This window comes from Harpegnathos saltator, unplaced genomic scaffold (genome assembly GCF_003227715.2).
Source record: "Harpegnathos saltator strain DR-91 unplaced genomic scaffold, Hsal_v8.6 scaffold111, whole genome shotgun sequence".
In the NCBI taxonomy this organism is placed as follows: Eukaryota; Metazoa; Arthropoda; class Insecta; order Hymenoptera; family Formicidae; genus Harpegnathos; species Harpegnathos saltator.
The window spans coordinates 396,113-416,606 of NW_020229886.1; the positions used below are offsets into that span (position 1 = coordinate 396,113).

At 33.4% G+C, this 20,494-nt stretch overlaps 1 protein-coding gene across 4 annotated transcripts; it reads left to right on the forward strand.

Annotated features, from left to right (window-relative positions):
* Positions 1-387: 387 nt before the first annotated feature.
* Positions 388-20,087, forward strand: LOC105180670 (uncharacterized). Of its 4 annotated transcripts, none has more exons than XM_025301019.1 (3): positions 388-694; positions 864-1,064; positions 18,069-20,087. In XM_025301019.1, the coding sequence occupies exons 2-3, from the start codon at positions 995-997 to the stop codon at positions 18,971-18,973; spliced, it is 975 nt and encodes a 324-aa protein (XP_025156804.1). In that variant the 5' UTR covers positions 388-694; positions 864-994; the 3' UTR covers positions 18,974-20,087. The 4 variants fall into 4 exon arrangements, with proteins under 4 accessions (XP_025156804.1, XP_025156803.1, XP_025156808.1 ...); XM_025301018.1 differs by having other exon boundaries at positions 869-1,064; XM_025301023.1 differs by having other exon boundaries at positions 388-673; positions 869-1,064.
* The last annotated feature ends 407 nt before the right edge of the window (positions 20,088-20,494 follow it).

A 20,494-nucleotide genomic window follows, 5' to 3' on the forward strand; every position in this document is an offset into this window, starting at 1 on the left:
TCGAAAACAATAAAATTTTTGAAAGGAATATTTTTTTTACGTCAATATATTCTTTTCATCAATTTAGATACAAAAATATCAAGGTAGAGCGACAATTAGTATTTCGCCATCTCATTTTAAAAAATTAATATATATATTTTTTTAAGTATCTATTTTTTGTCGGCATTAATAATTTTATACATAAAATGACTTAGAGAATAAATAAGAAATAATCTGCTTCGTCCAGGTGTTCGAATACTCCGGCAATTTAGAAATTTCCGAAGACGGCTAATATTCGAAAGACTTCGAGATCCGCATTAATTGCTGCTTCTCTATATATCGAATCTTGAAATCGACGTCGATCGACGAATCACTTCTCACTGGATAGTATTATCAATTTTTCCTATCTCTCCCTGAGAGTTCCCAAGAACTCCTATCACATATCAATTTTTACAGTAACATCATTACTGCTATAGAACAACAATCGCAAAAGTCCAAAGTCAAAATCCCTCTTCCATCCGCATTTTTCCACCTCGTGAAGCTATTCGCGTTTCGTTTCATTTCAAATTTTAGTCAGCCAATCGCCATCGACGCAGCAACGTTTTCGAGAGCGTGCCGAGTAGAGAAAGATATCTGTTTCTGTTCCCGAGTGCAGTTTTATCACCGACGGATTACATTTCATTCGAAGGAATGGGTGCGTTCGATGAACATAACAGTTGAGTATTTCGTCGAAATAATTGGTCCAAATTTAAGAATCTAGCAGCAAAGACCAATAATCGCTGACAGCTCACTCATTGCCTCGTTTCGCTGAACGCGATCAATTTCTCATGACTTATGATTCACTCACAAAATCCCCCTACTCCCACCCCCTCACTTACCCGTAGCGTAGTTTCAAGGGATTCCTGTTGCTCCTCATCGGGACTGCCCCTCAGTCGAGAGGCGGCTGTCAACATCTGGTATAGGTGGTATAGGACTCCTCGTGCTGCTCGCAGAGCATTCTGAGCGTTGACACGTCATGAAGAAGGACGACACGAAGCCCATCATGAATCCCGCGAAGAACTGCAAAACAGCCGCGACGAAGTCTGGTTAGTACATTTATATTTGATTGATTTGATTTATTTCTGCTTTCCACACGGTCTCCTACGCAAAAGAAACAATCTTCCGTTTCCCGAGCGAGTAGGACTACGACGCACTTCGTCATCATAGACTAAGGTCTCGTCTACAGTATATCGTCTATCGAAGTCGAACGTTGCATGAAGTAGTGACAAATCGGTCTCGGAACGAGAGACCGCTCCCATCTTTTTCGACTCACGACTGCAACTGTCACTGAGAATCGATCTGTGATAGTGTGATAACTTTACACGACGATCCAGTACGCATGCGTCGGACATCCGATTTTGACAAACGAAGCATTGCAAATGCAGCAGGCCGATGCAGCGATCGCGCGAGAGACAAAACGCGCTTTAGATGTAATTATATAGATTGATTACGTAGTTGCACGGGATGTATTCATTCCAAGTTCAAGGTTGGTCGTTCATAACTTGCTGCTGCAGTGTCATCCGCTGTCTCAACTGTCGCTGAATCGTGATGTAGCGTGTTCTCGCGTGATGCTCTTTATCTTTTCTCTTTTTTTTCTTTTCTTTATAATAAAGCCACGTCTTGCAAGGATAATTATCCTTACGGGCCAGTTAGGGTCAGTTCGATGTGAAATTCGCGTATGATCGATTCATCGTGGTCCTTCTACAAGTCGTTAATTTTGAGCCACAGACAAATTGACCAATCACGATCGACTATTTTTGGGAATAATCGATCACGATTGGTTAATTTGCTTGTGGCTCAAGACTAACGGTTTATTGTAGAAGGCTGTCACACTTGAAACATTTTGTGTAATCTCCGCATGTAAAATGAGCTCCGCTGCTTCCGCTTTGTTAAATGGATCTTTTCTCGGAACGAAAAGATAACATAATTCTATAAACAAGTATGCGTAAGTCGGGAGAATTTGATCTCTACGAACGTCGTCTTCGGGTGTCTTCGGGGATACAAATCGGCGGTACTGAAATATCGGTTCGGTATTGAAGTATCACGTTACGAGGACAAATTTCATGACAGCTGGAAAACTCGACTCGTGTCGGCGAACATCAATCGGTCGGCGTGACTTCGGCCAACGCGCCGCGCGTTGAAGCTCGTGATCCTTCGCCGCGGGACTTTTGATGTGGATGACGTCAGAGCGAGGAAATTCATGATAAACATTCCTATAAATCATGTCGCGATAAAAAGATATCCATAAAATGATCTATAAAAAAAGACATTTAAGGCTGTGTTTAAAAATCTACTGTCAATACTGAAAATACATAGTTTGTGTCACGTATACTATAGATTTTCAATGCTGACAGTGAATATCGGAACGCAGCCTACAAAATGACACTTGCAATCGACGTGCGTTTTTAAAATGTTCCGGGAACTTCTTTTTTTACATTATAATAATCGATAATAACCGTAAAATTAACATAACATGGAATCTTTTTTTTTTTTAACTTTTTCTCACGATTCCGCCACATTGATTTCTCGGCCATTTGTCGACAAAAGAGCTTGTTAATAAAAACTTTGACAAAAGAGAAGTTTCTGGAACATTCTAGGAATGTGCTTTCTCGATGGCGTCATTTTATAGATATATCTTTTTTATTTCCGCTTTCCTGACGTCATCATTCGAGATAATTGCAGCGATTAAATGGCTTCAAGTTCGTTTCAGATTTGATGCAGAAGTAGAGTATTACGAACTAGAGAATAGATTAAATCAAATTTCTTTTTCAACCATAACTGGCCGCGTCCTGTTCCAATCTTTAGTGCGTAAACCTCAATTCCGAAACCTGTATTAATAATAGTTACTTAAAACTTGGTTCAGATGAGGTGACAGTTTAGTTTACATCGTTCGTTTAATACATGTAACTAGTAAATTTATGTTAAATTATCTGAATATCAGCGATGTAAATAACGGTATAAACAATAGAATAAAATATTCAATTGTATACAATACAACATGAAGAAGACGATATGTCTTCATGTTGTATTGCAGGGTTTGCGGTCGGATTGCACTCTTCGGCCGATTTTTCGTACTACCATTCCTACTTTTCCCATTTCATAACATCTAGGTCGTTACGGAAACGTAAGATGTTCCATTTCAAGGACGAATTAGCTGAAATCATATAGGGCTTTGATGTATATTTCACTACGAGTTATGTGTTCACTGTTTATAGAGTTATTATTATTATATTTACACAATAATATACAATAATATATATAATTAAATATTAATATTATATCAATATATAAATATTTATATATTAAAAATATATACACGTATATATGTATTATATATAATATATTTCTATATATTGAAATATGTTATTCTTATTATTATATCATCGTCATGTTGTTGTTATTATTATATAGTATGCCATAAAATTAAAAATAATACCAAAATAGAAGACATATATTAATTTTGTATGTATATATATTTCAAAATATATATAGAGTGTTCGGGATTTTTTGGAAACGAAAAATTGTGAAGATTAGCCAAATTAAACTAAGAAGAAAAGTCAAGTATCATTTTGCAAAAATCATAATAGTTATTAAGTTATTAATGATGACCATAAATGACCATAAATAGAAGCTCTTTTGATAACTTGAAAAATTGCACACTTATTTGCAAAACGGTACGTGATTCTTTTTCTCAGTTTGATCTGATTAATCTTCACAATTTTTCATTTCCGAAAGGTCTCGCGAACATACTGTATAAGTCTATTGTATCTTATTATATAATAAACTTATTATACAATAAACTTCAGGACAGATTTTAAACGTGACACATACGCTTAACATACAGGGTTCTCAAAAAGTCTTCGAACGATAAATTATCTCGAAAACAATCAGTTTTTGGAAAAAATGTTTCAGGCAAAAGTTGTAAGGTTTAAAATGATCTATTTACTGATCTTATCAGTTTGACCTTAGCTAGCGTCAACAAGGTCAGGGCAAAGTCACCTTGAACTTTTCAAATAGAACGCTCTACTTTTTTATTCTTATTATATTCTTATAACGTATATTCTTATAACGTATTTCAAGAGCTTTCCAAAACACTACAACAAAGTATTTTTTTGTTAAGTACATCCCGAGTTATGAAGCTTCAAAGTTACAGTACCGTCGGTATTAGCATTACCCAAGGTGTACCGCGTGGAGGTTGCACGATCGGATTTACACCTCTTGTGTGTGTGCATGTGTGTGTGTGTGTGTGCGCGCGCGCGCGTGAGTGAGTGTGCGTGTGCGTGCGTGCGTGTGCGCGCGCGCGCGCGTGTGTGTGTGTGTGCGCGCGCGCGTGTGTATGTGTGCGTGTGTGTATGCGCGTGTGTGTGATGACTTCAAACCCATTCTGTTGTGTAAAGTGACTCTATCTCATCTTTTAAGACATTTTTCAATTAATTAAATGTTCAAATTGTCTTTCTTCTACCATTTAACAATGATGTTTGGAATCATGAAATACTACGGGAGTGACGAACCGTGGGGTCCTTGTTTCTGTTACAGAACACGCAGACACACACACACACACATGCACACACACAAGAGGTGTAAATCCGATCGTGCAACCTCCACGCGGTACACCTTGGCTAATGTCGACGGTACTGTAGCTTTGAAGCTTCATAACTCGGGATGTACTTAACAAAAAAATACTTTGTTGTAGTGTTTTGGAAAGCTCTTGAAATACGTTATAAGAATATACGTTATAAGAATATAATAAGAATAAAAAAGTAGAGCGTTCTATTTGAAAAGTTCAAGGTGACTTTGCCCTGACCTTGTTGACGCTAGCTAAGGTCAAACTGATAAGATCAGTAAATAGATCATTTTAAACCTTACAACTTTTGCCTGAAACATTTTTTCCAAAAACTGATTGTTTTCGAGATAATTTATCGTTCGAAGACTTTTTGAGAACCCTGTATATTTAACATGTTTCACTATAGTGTTACTTTTTAAATTTATAACATATTAATAATAATAATAACAATATAACAACAACAATAATAATAATATTAACTCTGCGAGTACACAGTGAGCAATATTCGTGAAAGCTCCGTACGATTTTCAGTTAATTCGTTCCTGAGTTTAAACATCTTCGTGAGCAGATTATTGCTGAGAAACGACTGATAGGAGTAAGGATGGTAATAAGAAAAATCGGTCACAGAGTGTAATCGGAAGCCCACTATGCTATATCAAATTAATACGCCGTTGTTTACATATATCGTCGATATTGATAGATGGTTATTAGTTAGTACGCGTATTAAACGATCGATGTAAGCGCAAGGCCAGTCATCTCTGAATTTAGGCACATTTAATAGTGTAGTTACTTTTAAAACTCGCGACTCACATAAAATATTCAAATTTGATCTCAAGCCCGTATCAATAGTGGTTATTTAAAACTTATTTCACATAAGATGTTTAGATCACTATAGGTATCAGTTGTAATTGAAACATAATTCATACGCGATATCAGATCTGAATTTAAAGTTATATCTGAGTTTCTCGGTTGAATATTGGATGGTATGTATAAAGTATCTATATAATACAACTCACGTATGCCTCATTGTGTGCAGATAATACTTATCGAGTTGGATGAAAAAATTCTATACCATTTCGCAAACAACCATGATAATTTTTGAGATATTAATTGTAAGAAATTGACAAGTGAGTACATGTGATATGATTGGACAAGTTTCTTGGACGAACTCCAAGGTGTCTGAATCTATTGACAATCTCTTGACAATGGCGGATGATATGTGATGATATGATAATATCATCATATATCAATATGATGACAATAATATGATGATTGATAATATTATAATATACAACTTTGCTGATCAGCGCATTACACATGGGCCTACATTCAAAGTAGCAAGGATATTGCGTCACACACTCTCTTATTTTTTACTTTATTATTTGTTTAGTATAGAATTAGATCTGAGTTTCTGCTTTGGATCATACGATAAGGATGGTATGTTTTGTAATTTATATAGGGTGTTTCTTAAGTATTATTTAATATTTTAAGAGTTCATTTTTGAAGTCATTTTATACAGAAAAATTTATGTGAACATATAAAGGTTTTGCATTTCAGATATATAAAGTATTGAAAACTTTATAATATTATCATTTTCTCATAATAATTCCTAAATAAAAAGAGATTTTTTTTATTAATCCGAGCTAGTAAAGAAACAATATATTCATTTTTTACCTATAATCGCCGTTTTATAAGAAGTCAATAAGATAAAAATGGTATTCAAGTGGTATATTACTGTCGCTAGCTTGATTTCATTAATTATCTACAAAAAAGTATCTTTGATAGATTTTGATAAAACCATTTATTTAGAAGATATTTATATTTCAGTATTTTGAACCTTATTTGTTTATAACTGCGATTCTGCGATTCAACTGAATAAAACTAGCATCTCTAATTTTGAATTAAAATCTGTACATCTCTTACTTGAAGCAAGATTTAAGTAACGAGTATTACAAGTTTTAGCAAAAATCGTCAATTCTCGTGGTTAGCGCTCATTCTCGCACTCGCGCTTGCACTCAGGTAAATGAAAACACTCGCGTAAGAATAATAAGCTTTACTATTTACAGCGCAGCTCGCTCAAGCTTTAAACAAGAATAATTCTCTACAACTTCTAAATTCTCGCGTCAATCCTCCAAGACAGCTTGCCGGAGACTCTCTGTCAGCTGTTGTTGTTTTCTTCTTATCGATTTTCCGTCGTCCAGACAATCTTCGTTCAGTTGTCAAAATCAGCATCAGATACCTAAGGCTCACGGACAACGGACGCTGCCACAAACCTTGTGGCTCGGACACAACAATATGTATATATTTTTTTTTATTTTATAATAATCATTCACAAACGTAGAAATGAGTCGTTATTGCCAAAATGTCATTCACAACGCGTAATTCTGTTTTTCTTATTTGTCGAAATTCCGAAAAATGTTAGCTTCATTTAGGAGAAAGCAATTTGATAATTGCGCTCACAGTTGCGCTGTGCTGTCAGCATCTTTGCGATTGTTGTAAAATTTTCTGTTAAGCGATATTAGCGGTTTATGCTTTTCCAACGTGTTTACTAAGCGGTTACAACGTTTTCCAAAATATTTTTAATACGCTGGACCGCTTAGCAAACGTGTCAGGAAAGCGTAAAATTTAAGTAACTCAATGAATGACCAACATCGCAGCAAAGAGTGTTTATTATTAAACTGCCTTTCTTTGCTAAACACAGTCATCAACTTAATCATCCCCTTCTCGTCCTATCCGTCAGATAAACAATATTTCCGCAATACTTGCTGCTCGTACAGAACGAACCAAGAGCGAAATACGTGTACTATCTTGCGCGCGGGGCTAATATCTTATCGATGAGAATCGTATATCATTCGACGTTCGATTCGAATTTCTTTTTTGTGATATCAGACGCTTCCTTTGGACTTTACAGTTTAGTTGATCTCACATCGATCGCACGATAGTTTGTTGTGACCGCTATGCTAGAGCTATGCCACGTAAGTGTTTGTCATAAACAGATTATCTATATAATCTATCAATACTTCATTTCTTACTCGACTCCTGGAGTTTTCAGATATTTACACTTCTTGCTATATTAATCTTTAAACTAATACGTTCGAAAAAAATTACACTAACGATAATGTCAGTCTCACAAACCGCTATAATATTTCCCAATAATTTTTGAAATTCTTTGTAATGAAAAATATACAAAGTGTTCCATTTTAAATAAGACAAGCAAAAGTCTCGAAAAATATGAAAGATACTAAAAAACGTTTCAGACAAAAGTTATATGGTTTCAAAAGGGACATACTAGTAAAACAACTATATCACTTTGTTTACAAATGATGTTACTTTCGAAATATTTACTTATTACTTTTCTTAAATGGAAATCCCAATTTTTTATTATATCATTTTCTACCAATTAATTTGAACAACTTTTGTTTGAAACATTTTTTTATTCACGTGATATTTTTTAAGATATTTGAGGAAAACTTGATAACTTTTTAACTTAGATCTCGTTAACTATTTGTCGAAAGAAAAACTGTCACTAGACTCTTTTACTCTATTTAATCTCAAGGATATATTGTTATAATAATGCCTGAACTTTTGTTAACTTATCGACTTTTAAAGATTTTAAAATCATTAAATTAATAAAAGTCAGGGCGCTATTGTTACAATATATTTTTGAGACCAAATAGAGTAAAAAAATCTAGTACCGCTTTTTTATATATAATAGTTAGCGAGATATCGTAGGTTAAATATTGAAAAAGTTATTAAGATTTCCTTAAATATCTTAAAGAATATTAGGTAAATAAAAAAATATTTCAAACGAAAGTTGTTAAAACTAATTGGTAGAAAAAGATGGTATAATAAAAAATTGAGAATAACAGATTTCCATTTAAAAAAAATAATGATAATGAGGATTAATAAAAAGGCTCACATATAAATGAAATAGAATATATGTAAATGATGATAAACAAGTTTCATAAATTTTATAAATCTAAAGTTGAACAAAATTTACTTCAATAATTAATTAGCTCAAACAAAATTGATTAAACCAACATAAACGAAAATATAAATAGTTATTTATTATATAGTCTTATATCATAAAACATATCTTTTAAGAATTGTTTCGAAAGCAATGTAAACAAACTGACGTCACGCACTTTGCGCATTTGTATGTCATTTTAGGTTTTAATTTATAACGATATAACACGTTTAATTTACAACGATATAACACGATAGTACACGTTTCTCTTTTTTTGAAAATGTCGATTGATATATTTATGTTCCTGTGGCTCATTTATTGGTATTAACTTTTCACTGCGAAGAAGTAACGCAAACGGTAAACTCGGTCTGTGAGACCGCTATAATTTTTTAACCGCCTCGTTACACGTTTCCAGTGAATAACAAGCAGTATTTGATATACACAAGAGGACACTGCAATATTTGATAAAGACATACGGCGTACGAAAGTACTCTGAGTTTAGATGCCTCTTGCAGATGTCAAGGAAGTTATTGATAAATAAATTTTCAATAGCGCTCTATGAAACCAGTATATCAGTTTAAAGGCTAATGATATTTTAGACGATAACATTCCTTGCTAAATTAATAATAGACAGTAATGTTTAACTAAATGTAGAGATGTGCGAATCAAGAATTTTTATATCGAATCGAATCTCATTTTTTAAATTTGAATTCGAATCGAATCGAATCTATGAAATTTCACTCGAATTCGAATTGAATCGAATGAAATTGAATTGAATCATTAAAAAATTTATCATGACTATTAAACATGCAAATAATGATGGAAGATTTTAATATGAAAGGGAATATTGATATTGTAATATGATCTTAAAGTAAAATGTATTAGGTCAATCGGAAATCCGTCTGTTTTTTTGCAAAACGTATGGCTTTATTTAAGAAACAAAATAAAAAAAGTACATCAATCAAAGTATTGTCCATCGTTAGCGACGACTTTTTCCCATCTTTCGGTCAGCAAGCGAATTCCGCGGCGAAAGAATGACTCATCTTTGAAGGTTGTCCAGTCAGAGATCCATTTTTCGACGTTTTCATAAGAATTGAAGCATTCTTCAGCAAATGCGTGTGCCATCGACCGAAACAAGTAGTAATCGGAAGGGGCACAGTCTGGTGAATAAGCCGCATGGGGTAACACTTCCCAGCGAAGTGCTTCTAACGTTTCCTTGACAGATTTTGTGACATGAGGCCAAGCGTTGTCATGAAGCAAAATCACTTTATGCTGTCTCGTTTCATATTCTCGTCGTTTTTCGTGCAATATTCAGCTCAAGCGGATCATTTGTTCTCTGTAGAGATCCCCTGTGATTGTTTGACCACTTTTCAATAGCTTATGATACAGCACACCCTTCTGATCCCATCAAATACAGAGCATTGCCTTCTTTCCATGGATATTCCGCTTTGGCGTCGATGTTGAGGGTTGGCCGGGATCACAAATAGTTTTTCGACATTTGGGATTGTCAAAATAAATCCATTTTTCATCTCCAGTGATGATACGATGTGAAAACCCCTTTCTTTGTTGTTTAGCGAGCAGAATTTCGCAGGTGGTTTTTCGCCTTTCAATGTCTCTTGGCTTCAGTTCATATGGGACCCATTTTCCTTCCTTGTAAACCTTTCCTAAGGCTCTCAAACGATCGGAAATGACAGATTGAGCACAATTTAATGTTTCTGCAAGTTGCTTTTGCGTTTGACATAGGTCTTCGTCCACCAATGCCTGCAATTCTTCGTCTTCGAATACGCTTGGCTGTCCAGAACGCTTTTTGTCCTCTACATCAAAATCACCAATTTTAAAGCGTCGAAACCATTCTCTGCATGTTTTATCGGAAGGAGCATTATTACCTTAAACTTCTACAAGCATTCGATGAGCTCCAGCTGCAGTTTTCTTCCAATTGAAGCAAAAGATTAACACTTCGCGCAAATGACGTTTATTTGGCTCAAATTTCGACATTTTCGATGCAGTGAAAAATAATGTTATTGATGCAAACGTATACTTTTATGTACTGAATGTTATTGACAGATGTCAAAACAAACTATTAAGCTTCGTTTAGACATTACAGGTTAACGACAGTTCTAGCTATAGCTACTTGTCGCTAAACGGATGGAACTTTCCGATTTACCTAATATATTTAAATATTTAAAGTAATTTATAATTAAGTTATTAATTATAAGTTAAGTTAATTACAAGTTAAGGATTCAAACATACAGGCCCAGATAGTCCGTTTTGTAGCTGATGTACGCAAACGACAATGTAGTTGATTCCTATTCGAATTATTCGGGTTCGAATCATAGGGATTCGGATTCAAATCGAATCGAATTACATTAGATTCGATTCGATTCGAATTCGAATAGTTCGCACATCTCTAACTAAATGTATTAATTGTCGCTGAATTAATGCAAGAAAATTGATGTATGAATGTTTGCAATGCGGTGAGACGAGCTCTGTAGGCATTCTGAAGAGACATATGTATCTTGCGCTTGTTGATTGTTTTCTAACAGCGATTGAGATCGGATGACAATGCAAGCCAGAATAATATAAGAAGAAAAATGTGTACTCTGTCTGAAATCGTGAGCGGCTGATGCATTGCAATATAGAAAGGTATAAAAAGGGGAATATACTATATTTTATTGGCAAGAGCATTTATGGTTAGATGGAATTACGGACTAATAACGTATCGTTTGAGATAATATTTGGCATTTTGCTGCGTGATAAGTGTGAAGTGTAAAGGGTTGGAAAGTAACTCGTTACTTATAACCAAAAGTTACAGTTTTTTTTCCTTTTCATAATATGGAATAATATGGAGTTTATAAAATGGAGTAACTTCATTCCTTTTTTTCTGTTCGTAACTGTAACTTAACTTAATTTTTTCGTAATTAATAATATTTTCTTTGATAACTAATAACTAATTTAATAGTTACTTCAGAGAAGAGCTGGTTGTGATTATATAAATTATTATACTGAGCATTTTACGAAACTTTAAGGAACTATTGTTTAGGAATTGCGGAATAAAGTGAATGTAGTTAATATTATTATTATATATTGTATGTTATTAATATTATAATAAAATATGTTTTAATATTTTAATATATTTTATTAAAATATTATTAGGAGTACAAATAAGTTTCCGCCGTTTTCTATCAAAAATTAGGAATTTATTGTGAAAGAACGGTACATTACGTTTTATTCAAAGTATTGTCCATCACTAGCCACTACTTTTTCCCATCTTTCTAGCAGCATTCGGATACCACGTCGGAAGAACTCTTCATCTTTTGAGGCTATCCACGAATCGACCCAATTTTTAGTATCTTCATATGATGTAAAGCGCTGCTTAGATAGGCCATGTGCCATCGACCGGAACAAATGATAATCGGAAGGGGCAATGTCTGGTGAATACGGCGGGTGGAGTAGGACTTCCCAATTAAGTGTTTTCAAATAGGTTTTGACCGGTTTTGCAACATATGGCCGAGCGTTGTCATGTAGGAGAATAATTTTGTCGTGTCTGGAGTAGTAATGGGCGCGTTTTTCCTTGAGTGCTCGACTCAATCTCATTAATTGTGTTTGGTAGAGAGCTCCAGTAATGGTTTCGCTCGGTTTGAGCAACTCATAATACACGACATCAAGCTGATCCCATTAAATACACAGTATGAGTTTTTTTCCACGAATATTCAGTTTGGCTGTCGATGTTGAAGCATGGCCAGATGGTCCCCATGATTTTCTCTTCTTTGGGTTATCGTAGTGGATCCATTTTTCATCACCAATGACTATACGATGCAAAAAACCCTTTCTTTTATGCCTGGCAAGCAACATTTCACAGGTGCAAAATCGGCGCTCAACGTCTCTCGGCTTCAGTTCATATGGAACCCAATTTTCTTGTTTTTGAATCATTCCAAACGATTTTAAACGATGTGAAATTGCTTGTTGAGTCACTTCTAATGTAAGTGCAAGTTCTTCTTGCGTTTGGCACGAATCTTCCTCCAATAATGACTCCAATTCCGTGTCTTCGTAAACTTTCGGCCTTCCACTACGTTCTTTGTCTTCCATGTTAAACTCACCGTTTTTAAACTTTTGAAACCACTCACGACAACTTCTCTCACTTAAAGCAGTCTCACCATATGCTTCTACAAGCAATCGATGCGCCTCAGCTGTAGATTTCTTCAAATTAAAGAAGTAAATCAAAAGTTTCCGCAAATGACGCTTATTCGGCACAAAACTTGACATTTTCGCACGAAAAAATTATGTGATGCGAAAAAAATTATGTGATATAGAGTCACTAATACCTCAAGGTTATGTTGTTACCAGATGTCCAAACTTACGATATTACATTTTACATCTGACAATTTCAACATAACTTTCTGGTGGGGCCATTTTTTGTTAAACGGCGGAAACTTATTTGTACTCCTAATATGTTTATTATTATGTTATTATGTTATTATAATATTAATTATCGATATGATTACGAAGGTATATATATATTTATACAGTTATAAGATATATTTGAATATTAAAACATACTTTATTATAATATTATATATTGTCTTGTAATATATACATTTATAATAGAATCAATATTTAGAGGGAACATATAATATGTTTTTGTTTTACAGGAGAAAGAAATTATCATTTACTGATTATCAAATAATATAACACATAATTAAGTATACAGGATAATTAAAAAAATAGAGGTCAGTTATTCGGTAGGTGACTGACAATTCAAAAACGAGAAAAAAAGTTGATACAAACATAGATCCGAAAATTGTTTTCAAGTTATCAAAGTTTTCGAGTTTTTGTAAATTTTATAACGTAATTAAAGTTAAATAAAAGATGCAAGCTGTTTTAACACCACCTAAAATGCACCACGAAGTACAGCCTTATATGGCATCCCGCTTTAAAATGCACGCACGCACGCAATGCATTTTCGGACCTTTGTTTATACTAATTTTTTTTCTTGTTTTTAGGTCCCCAATCGCCTCCCGAGCGATTGACATATACTTTTGAAACACTCTATATAATAAATTAGTAGAACTTAAAATGTAAGATTTTTATATTTAGAATAGTAGTACACACACACACACGCCCACGCACACACACACACACACACACACACACACGCGCGCGCGCACGCGCGCACGCACGCACGCACGCACGCACGCACGCACGCACGCACACAATGGTAGTTGCATTACAAGAAAGTAACTGAACAGTAATGATGCACTATTTTTTAACTAATTTTAAATAACTGTTATTTTTTAAAATTATTTTTTCAAATCGTTTTTTAAAATCATTTTTTTAAATCGAATTATTTTTTAAAATCGATAACTTGTAATTGTAACTAGTTACTTTTTCAGTAAAAGCTGTAACTTCAGTAAAAAACTGTAACTAGATATTTTTACAAATTAACTTTCCCAATCCTGGAAATATACTATGGACATAATGATGTGGATATTTGGGCATAACATGGAGAATCTAATGTCGGTACAATTAAACAAATTAAAAGTAGAACTGATGTACGGATGGCTACTTGAGAAGTATGTCGGAAAACTACTTTAGTCGTTGCCAATGAATGAAAATGATATGATGTTGCGGTTGCTGGCATATCTGAAACACATTGACGTGAACATAGATATTTCTGACTTACACATCCGGCTTAGATATTAATAGTCATAGCAGAGTAGCAATCCTTGTAGAAAATGAATTCTATTAATATGTGCTTGGCTACAATACAATCAATAACCATAATATGACAATTTGTCTTAACCGCAAACCATCTACTATCAACTATTGTCTATCATCTATTATGCAAGTTTATGTGCCAATAGTGAATGCTCCTGATGAAAAATTTGAAGACTTTTATAATATTACAGATAACTATCAATAAAATTTCAGATCGTGAAATATTGATAGTAATGGACGATTTGAATGCTAAAGTTGGCCAGTCAACCTGGAGTTGAGCACATTAGAGAAAAGTTGGGAGATATAGCATAGGATCTAGAAATAAAAGAAGAGAGAGATTGTTGCAATTTTTTTATTAAGAATAATTTTACAATTACAAACACAAGCACTAAAAATCATACATATAAAACGGCTACACGTCTGGCTAAGAAAGAAAAAGATCTATTGACTATATTCTTGTTAAAAATAAATAGTGTTCTCTAATAATATCAGCAAATGTTAGCTAGTGCAGAATTTATTTTTAATAGCAAATTATTATCATTATATTATAACGTTTTTACGACACCTGGATAGTCATTTATCTCAATCTTTACCTATACACGATCCTGATGATTTATGGCAGTGTATGTCGAAGAAGCAATAATAACATTCATACAATCAACGTAAACTCCTAGAGTTAGGGCTCATTCACACCTGGGCAAAAAAGTGAAAGCATAACAGCAGAAGCCAAGAGAGTGACAGAGTGAAAAACTCTCGCAAGAGAGAGACGGATTATCAGCGCGAGTTCTGATTGGCTGCTGCCTTTCTGCTTTCTATTTTTCTGCCCAGGTGTGAATGCGCCCTTAGATCTTGGCGCCAACTATGGATGACTGAGAATATCCTGGATATAATTAAACGCAAACGTCATTTTTTTTCTTTTGCTAAAAGCTTGAATATTTCAGAGGAAGTTTCACATTGGCTGTCTTCAACAAAGAAATCTGTTCAGTGAGTGCTTTGCGTTGCGCTCCTAGTAGTAGCTTATAGTTTCTGCTGAATGCACTTCTATGGGTCGTCTTTCAAGATGTGCTGAAAGTACTGACACTACTGTTTTTACCTTCCGGAATTTTCAGCGTGCTGCAAGAGAGTTATAATTACTACTTTTTTGACGAAAGTAGATCTTAGGGAATTGCTGATTTTCGGCTGATTTTGCACATACTCCCGAGGTAGTGCAAGTTCAATAATGGCAGCTGGGTTTCGTGGACTATAAGCATACTTGCGTCGCTCAAATCCTTTATCTGAAAGGAAAGTTACGACATTCTCAATATAATTTTTTACGCGTGGTTTTAATTACATTCGATCGTTCTTAGTTCTAACGATATTCAAAATATCTTCTTTGTCATCTGAAGATGAACTTCCCCAACAGTTTTCATTGAAATTTGTAATATTTTGTGTAGCACAATTACAATTGTGGTTAATTTCTTTATAATTTTAATATCACTTTTATACACTTTTCTTTTAAATGGATTATATCGCTCTTCTTGTCATTCGTGAATGTTGAGTTATATCAATGTGTCATTTGTAATATTGCATGTGCTGCAATTGCGTTTCGATCTTTTTGCTACCACGGTTTATTGACAATTTCAGGATGGTCGAAATATGCTGATTTCAATAATAGTACTGTCAGCATTTTTAGCGCATTTATAGATGCCGACTATGCCTACGGCAACCGTAACAAAAACATAGAGCATAAAGAATGAATGGGACATTTATCGTAATAGAAGATGTAAATTTAAGTAACGTTATAGATAATGTAATGCAAAATTTAGTTCATGAAATTCTGAATCGTAAAGCTAGGTTATTAGCGAAATGTTCATTAAAAAATTCTAGTTCTGTAAATTACCAAGTATTATATAATATATTTCATGATTATTTTATATAGTGTATGTATTTATGTACTATTTTGTAATCTTTCATGAATACCATTTGGAATACAAAAAAATATAAATAATATTGTTAGAATTATAAATTGATTCTTTCTCTTCTGTTTCTCTATTATGGGGATTGCAGAGATTTAAGGATCCCAGTTGTTACATTCTTAAAGCGCATCTACTTTTGATATGATAAAAAAGATGGCGAAAGATGTTTAACAGACATGTTGTAGAAGCTTAAGCTGCTAGGTGGCATTCAGAGCAAAATCTATAAAAGTTGCATTCTCCGCTGAATGTAACTAGTTTAATGAATTAACAAAATTTAAAAGCAGAAATATAGAAACGATCAAAATATTTATGTTAAAAATGTATGCGCAGGAATATAAAACCATTTGAAAACCCTTAGCACTAGAGAAGCATTCCAGAGGATTAACTACGAAATTTAAGATTCGAAGTTGGCTTATCAAAAATAAAAATAACTATTATAAATTTAAATAAAATTCTGGACACCAGGAAACAATACGAAAATGTACTTTGATGAGATACAATTTTATTACATCACTCCTTGATTTGATGACCTGGACATAATTGTGAGAAGAAGTACAATGAACCATATAGATAAATTAGCTCGCAAAAAAGCATAAGGCGTTGATCCAATTACTGCGAAAATTATTAAAGTCCTTCTTCTTTTAGTTATGTAAAAATCATACATCAAATCTGCAGATTACTGTATATATTTATGCAGTTTCATAAAAGACAGGGCCGTGCAAATAAAATGCAGTGGCGCACCGTACCAGGATGTTAAGGTATCTCGGAAAATTTCAATTAAGATATAAATAATTTACATTTTTCTTACAAATTATTATTCATTTAAATTATATTTATTTTATATACATAATCACAAATTATTATTATTTATTAATAATTTATTAATAATTATTGTTTATTACAGTTAAATTATTTATTGCAATTAAATTTAATTGTAATAGATAACTAATAAATAATTTGTAACTTAATTATTTATTACAGTTAAGTTATTCATTACAATTATTACAGAATTATTTATTTTTTTATATACAGAATTACAAATGATTTTATAAATAATTTTATAAAAATGCAAAAATGAATAAAAGCGTTGCTCAATGTATAACGCAAACAATAAAAGAATTTAGAATTGATATATTTCTTTAAACCTTCCAAAAAATATTCTTTTATTGCATGATATTCGGTTTTTTTTCTGTGATTAAAATAAAACAAAAGTTTACTTTCGTCAATTGTCAACTATGCATGATCTGTCTGAAAATATTACTGTAATCGTTGGACTAAGGGATCGTCCATTAATCACGTGATATATTTTTCGGCGTTTTTTATCCCCTCCCCCCTCCATTCCCTTGCGTGATTTTAAATTATATCATAGCTAATAATCATAGCCTTCCGTTCTATCATGTGATTTATTAATGTCGTTTTATTAATAAGAAATTCACGTATAAATACATAAATATATATTTATTTTACATATTATATAATACATAAATATATAAATACATATAAATATATGTTTATTTTATATATTATATAATTATATATATAATTTTATATATTATATATATAATAATTATGGGGAAATATGCTGTAAACTTTTCTTGTTGACAAAGGTGGCTCTAAAAATGGCTTATATCTAATCAAAAAGCTTATAAGCCATTTTTATTAATAAAAGAGAGCTCAAAATACCAGTCTTAGTAATTAAAACACACGAAAAGAGACAATAGAAATAAATTGCGCGAAGACAATTGCGATAGAACTCTCTTCAGTCATTTCTTTCCTCTGTGTATGTATGCTATTGATATTTTATCTCGTTGTCTTGATTATAGTGATGTCAATTATGTTATCTCCACAGAATTACCGAACGACAAGTTCTTCGGAGCGTACCTGAAAGCAGGCATCATGCATGGCATCGTTTACCAAGTAAGATTCCTGACCTGGGTGGCCTGGAAGCTGTTATGTAAGAGCGACGCAAGTATGAAGAATTGGTGCTTGGGCACAGAGGTGCGCAACGCTCGTGGGTTACACGATCTGGTGCTGAAGTATAGGGTCAAGGGCACGGCGAACGGGCACATATTCGACGATATCGTCAACGATAGGTGCATGTATCGCTTCGTCCAGATAAAACACAATTGCAAGAGCGCGCAAATCACTTATGGCTCACTGACGTCCAAGAACAAAAAGAATCAGTACAGCCTGATCTACCTATATAAGTCTTACATAGATATGCTCGGCAACTTCGAAAATATAACGATAGATCAGGTCCAGGATATAACGATCTTCACGAACGCCAACATTGATTCCGACATTAAATTCCTCGTGCCGGTGAACAACGACTCGATCTTCGGCTTCGAAGGGAAAGGACAGCGCTATCGCATCGACAACAACATATTAAATGAGGACCCGAATCTGTTCATACAGCTGCGGAAAGTGAAGCCGAACGATTTAATTATATTCGACTTTCTGAAGAAGTTGATGTTCGCGATAGATCAGCCGTGCGAATCCGAGCTGGAAAATCTGATTGTCAAGGAGATGGGCAGGGTCTACATCGTGCCGCAGATCTTCTACAATGACTTGTTCAATAACATACTCGGTTGGTTCTTCATCTGCAACGACGGCATTGCGCCGTATCTTACAGAGAAACAACTGAAACAGTATCTGCTCAACGCGGAAAACACGCTGTTGCACGCGAAAAAGTCGAAGACATATATCGACAAGGTGTCCTCCTTGTCAGACCAATTGTCGCGGTTGCGCATATAATTTTGTCTTTGCCTTCCCTATCTCTTTGAATAACTAACAATTATAATGAGACTATAAAATTGGTCCTTTTCTTTTTTATCTTATTACATGTGACAAGCATGCAAAATGTTTTTCTCTGTCTTGTTTTTGTTTTTATAATAGTGACTCTCTTTTATGGACTATTTTATCTCCTATGACCTGTATGAATATGATTCAAGATAGCATTCGTGATCCGATCTTATGTTCAAGATTGCTTTAAGTTCACCTTAGGAAGTTGATATTATGTTGATCGTTTTATTAAGTTTGTCTCTGTAGTTTAATTTTAACTAAAAATTTCTTGAAACTTTTCCAGACACAGTATAGATTCTTTCTGATCAGAATATCCAAGTTTGTCTCGAGATATTCCATTATTACGAATCCTATTTCTCTTTCTCTGGACATGATCTTAGAATCAAAAAAGAAATATAGAAGTACATGATTTTTTGTAGGTAAAATAATAGGTAATATATGAAGCCGATGAAACCGATCTTTACAGCGTTTGAAGGTGAACTTCAGCCAATCTTAAATGTAAGACCCGATTGTGATTGTTGTTCCTAAGATGGTATTAATAATTTGATATTTTAAGGTTGTTTCAAATTTATCTTTAGATGCTATGTAGTTTTATATAGAAAATCTTGTAAGAACTATAATTGAAATGTAGTTCAATTATTTCAGTGAAATTATAGACTTAAGAAATTTACATATGTTCAGGTTGGGAACCTAATCTTTTAAACACGTGATTCTAATTGAGAAACTTAAATATATCGAGATAGATTATTCCAATGCAATACCAATCACTTATTTCTATTCTAAACATTTAGAATAAAAAAAGAAATATAGGAATACCTTTTTGTAGGTAAAGTAAACGATTTCTATAGAAATGTCATCAAGATTAATAGAAGATACCACTAACATCTGCGTTCTTTATGCGCGCATTTTTTTCAGATTTTTGTTTGACATTAACTAGAATCACAAAAATATGTGTGGAATATTTTGGATAAACAATTAAATATATTTATATTTCATAACTATAGGTATAAAAGACATAAATATTCAAAGTATTTTCAGTATGTTTCTTTTTATCTTTTATTCAACTTTGAATTTTGAATTTAATAGGATTCCCTGCTGGAATCTCCATAGAAGTAGATTAAAAAAAATTTATATTTCTATATTTCTTTTTTGATTCTAAGACCATGTCCAAGGTAGGAATAGAATTTGTAATAGTGGAATAATTTATCTCGAGACAAACTTGGATATTTCGATCAGAAAGAATCTATATCATGTTTGGAAAGGTTTTAAGAAATTTTTAGTTAAATATAAACTGCGAAGACAAACCTAATAAGACGATCAACATAAAATCGAACTGCGATCTACCGCTTTTAGTTTTAATTTTTATACTGAGGATACCACATAGTTAGATGGTAAACAATTGTCTAATGTTAGTTTAGTTGACCATAGTTTAGTTTATTTAAGGTAAAGTAAGTAAACGAGGACTGGAAAATG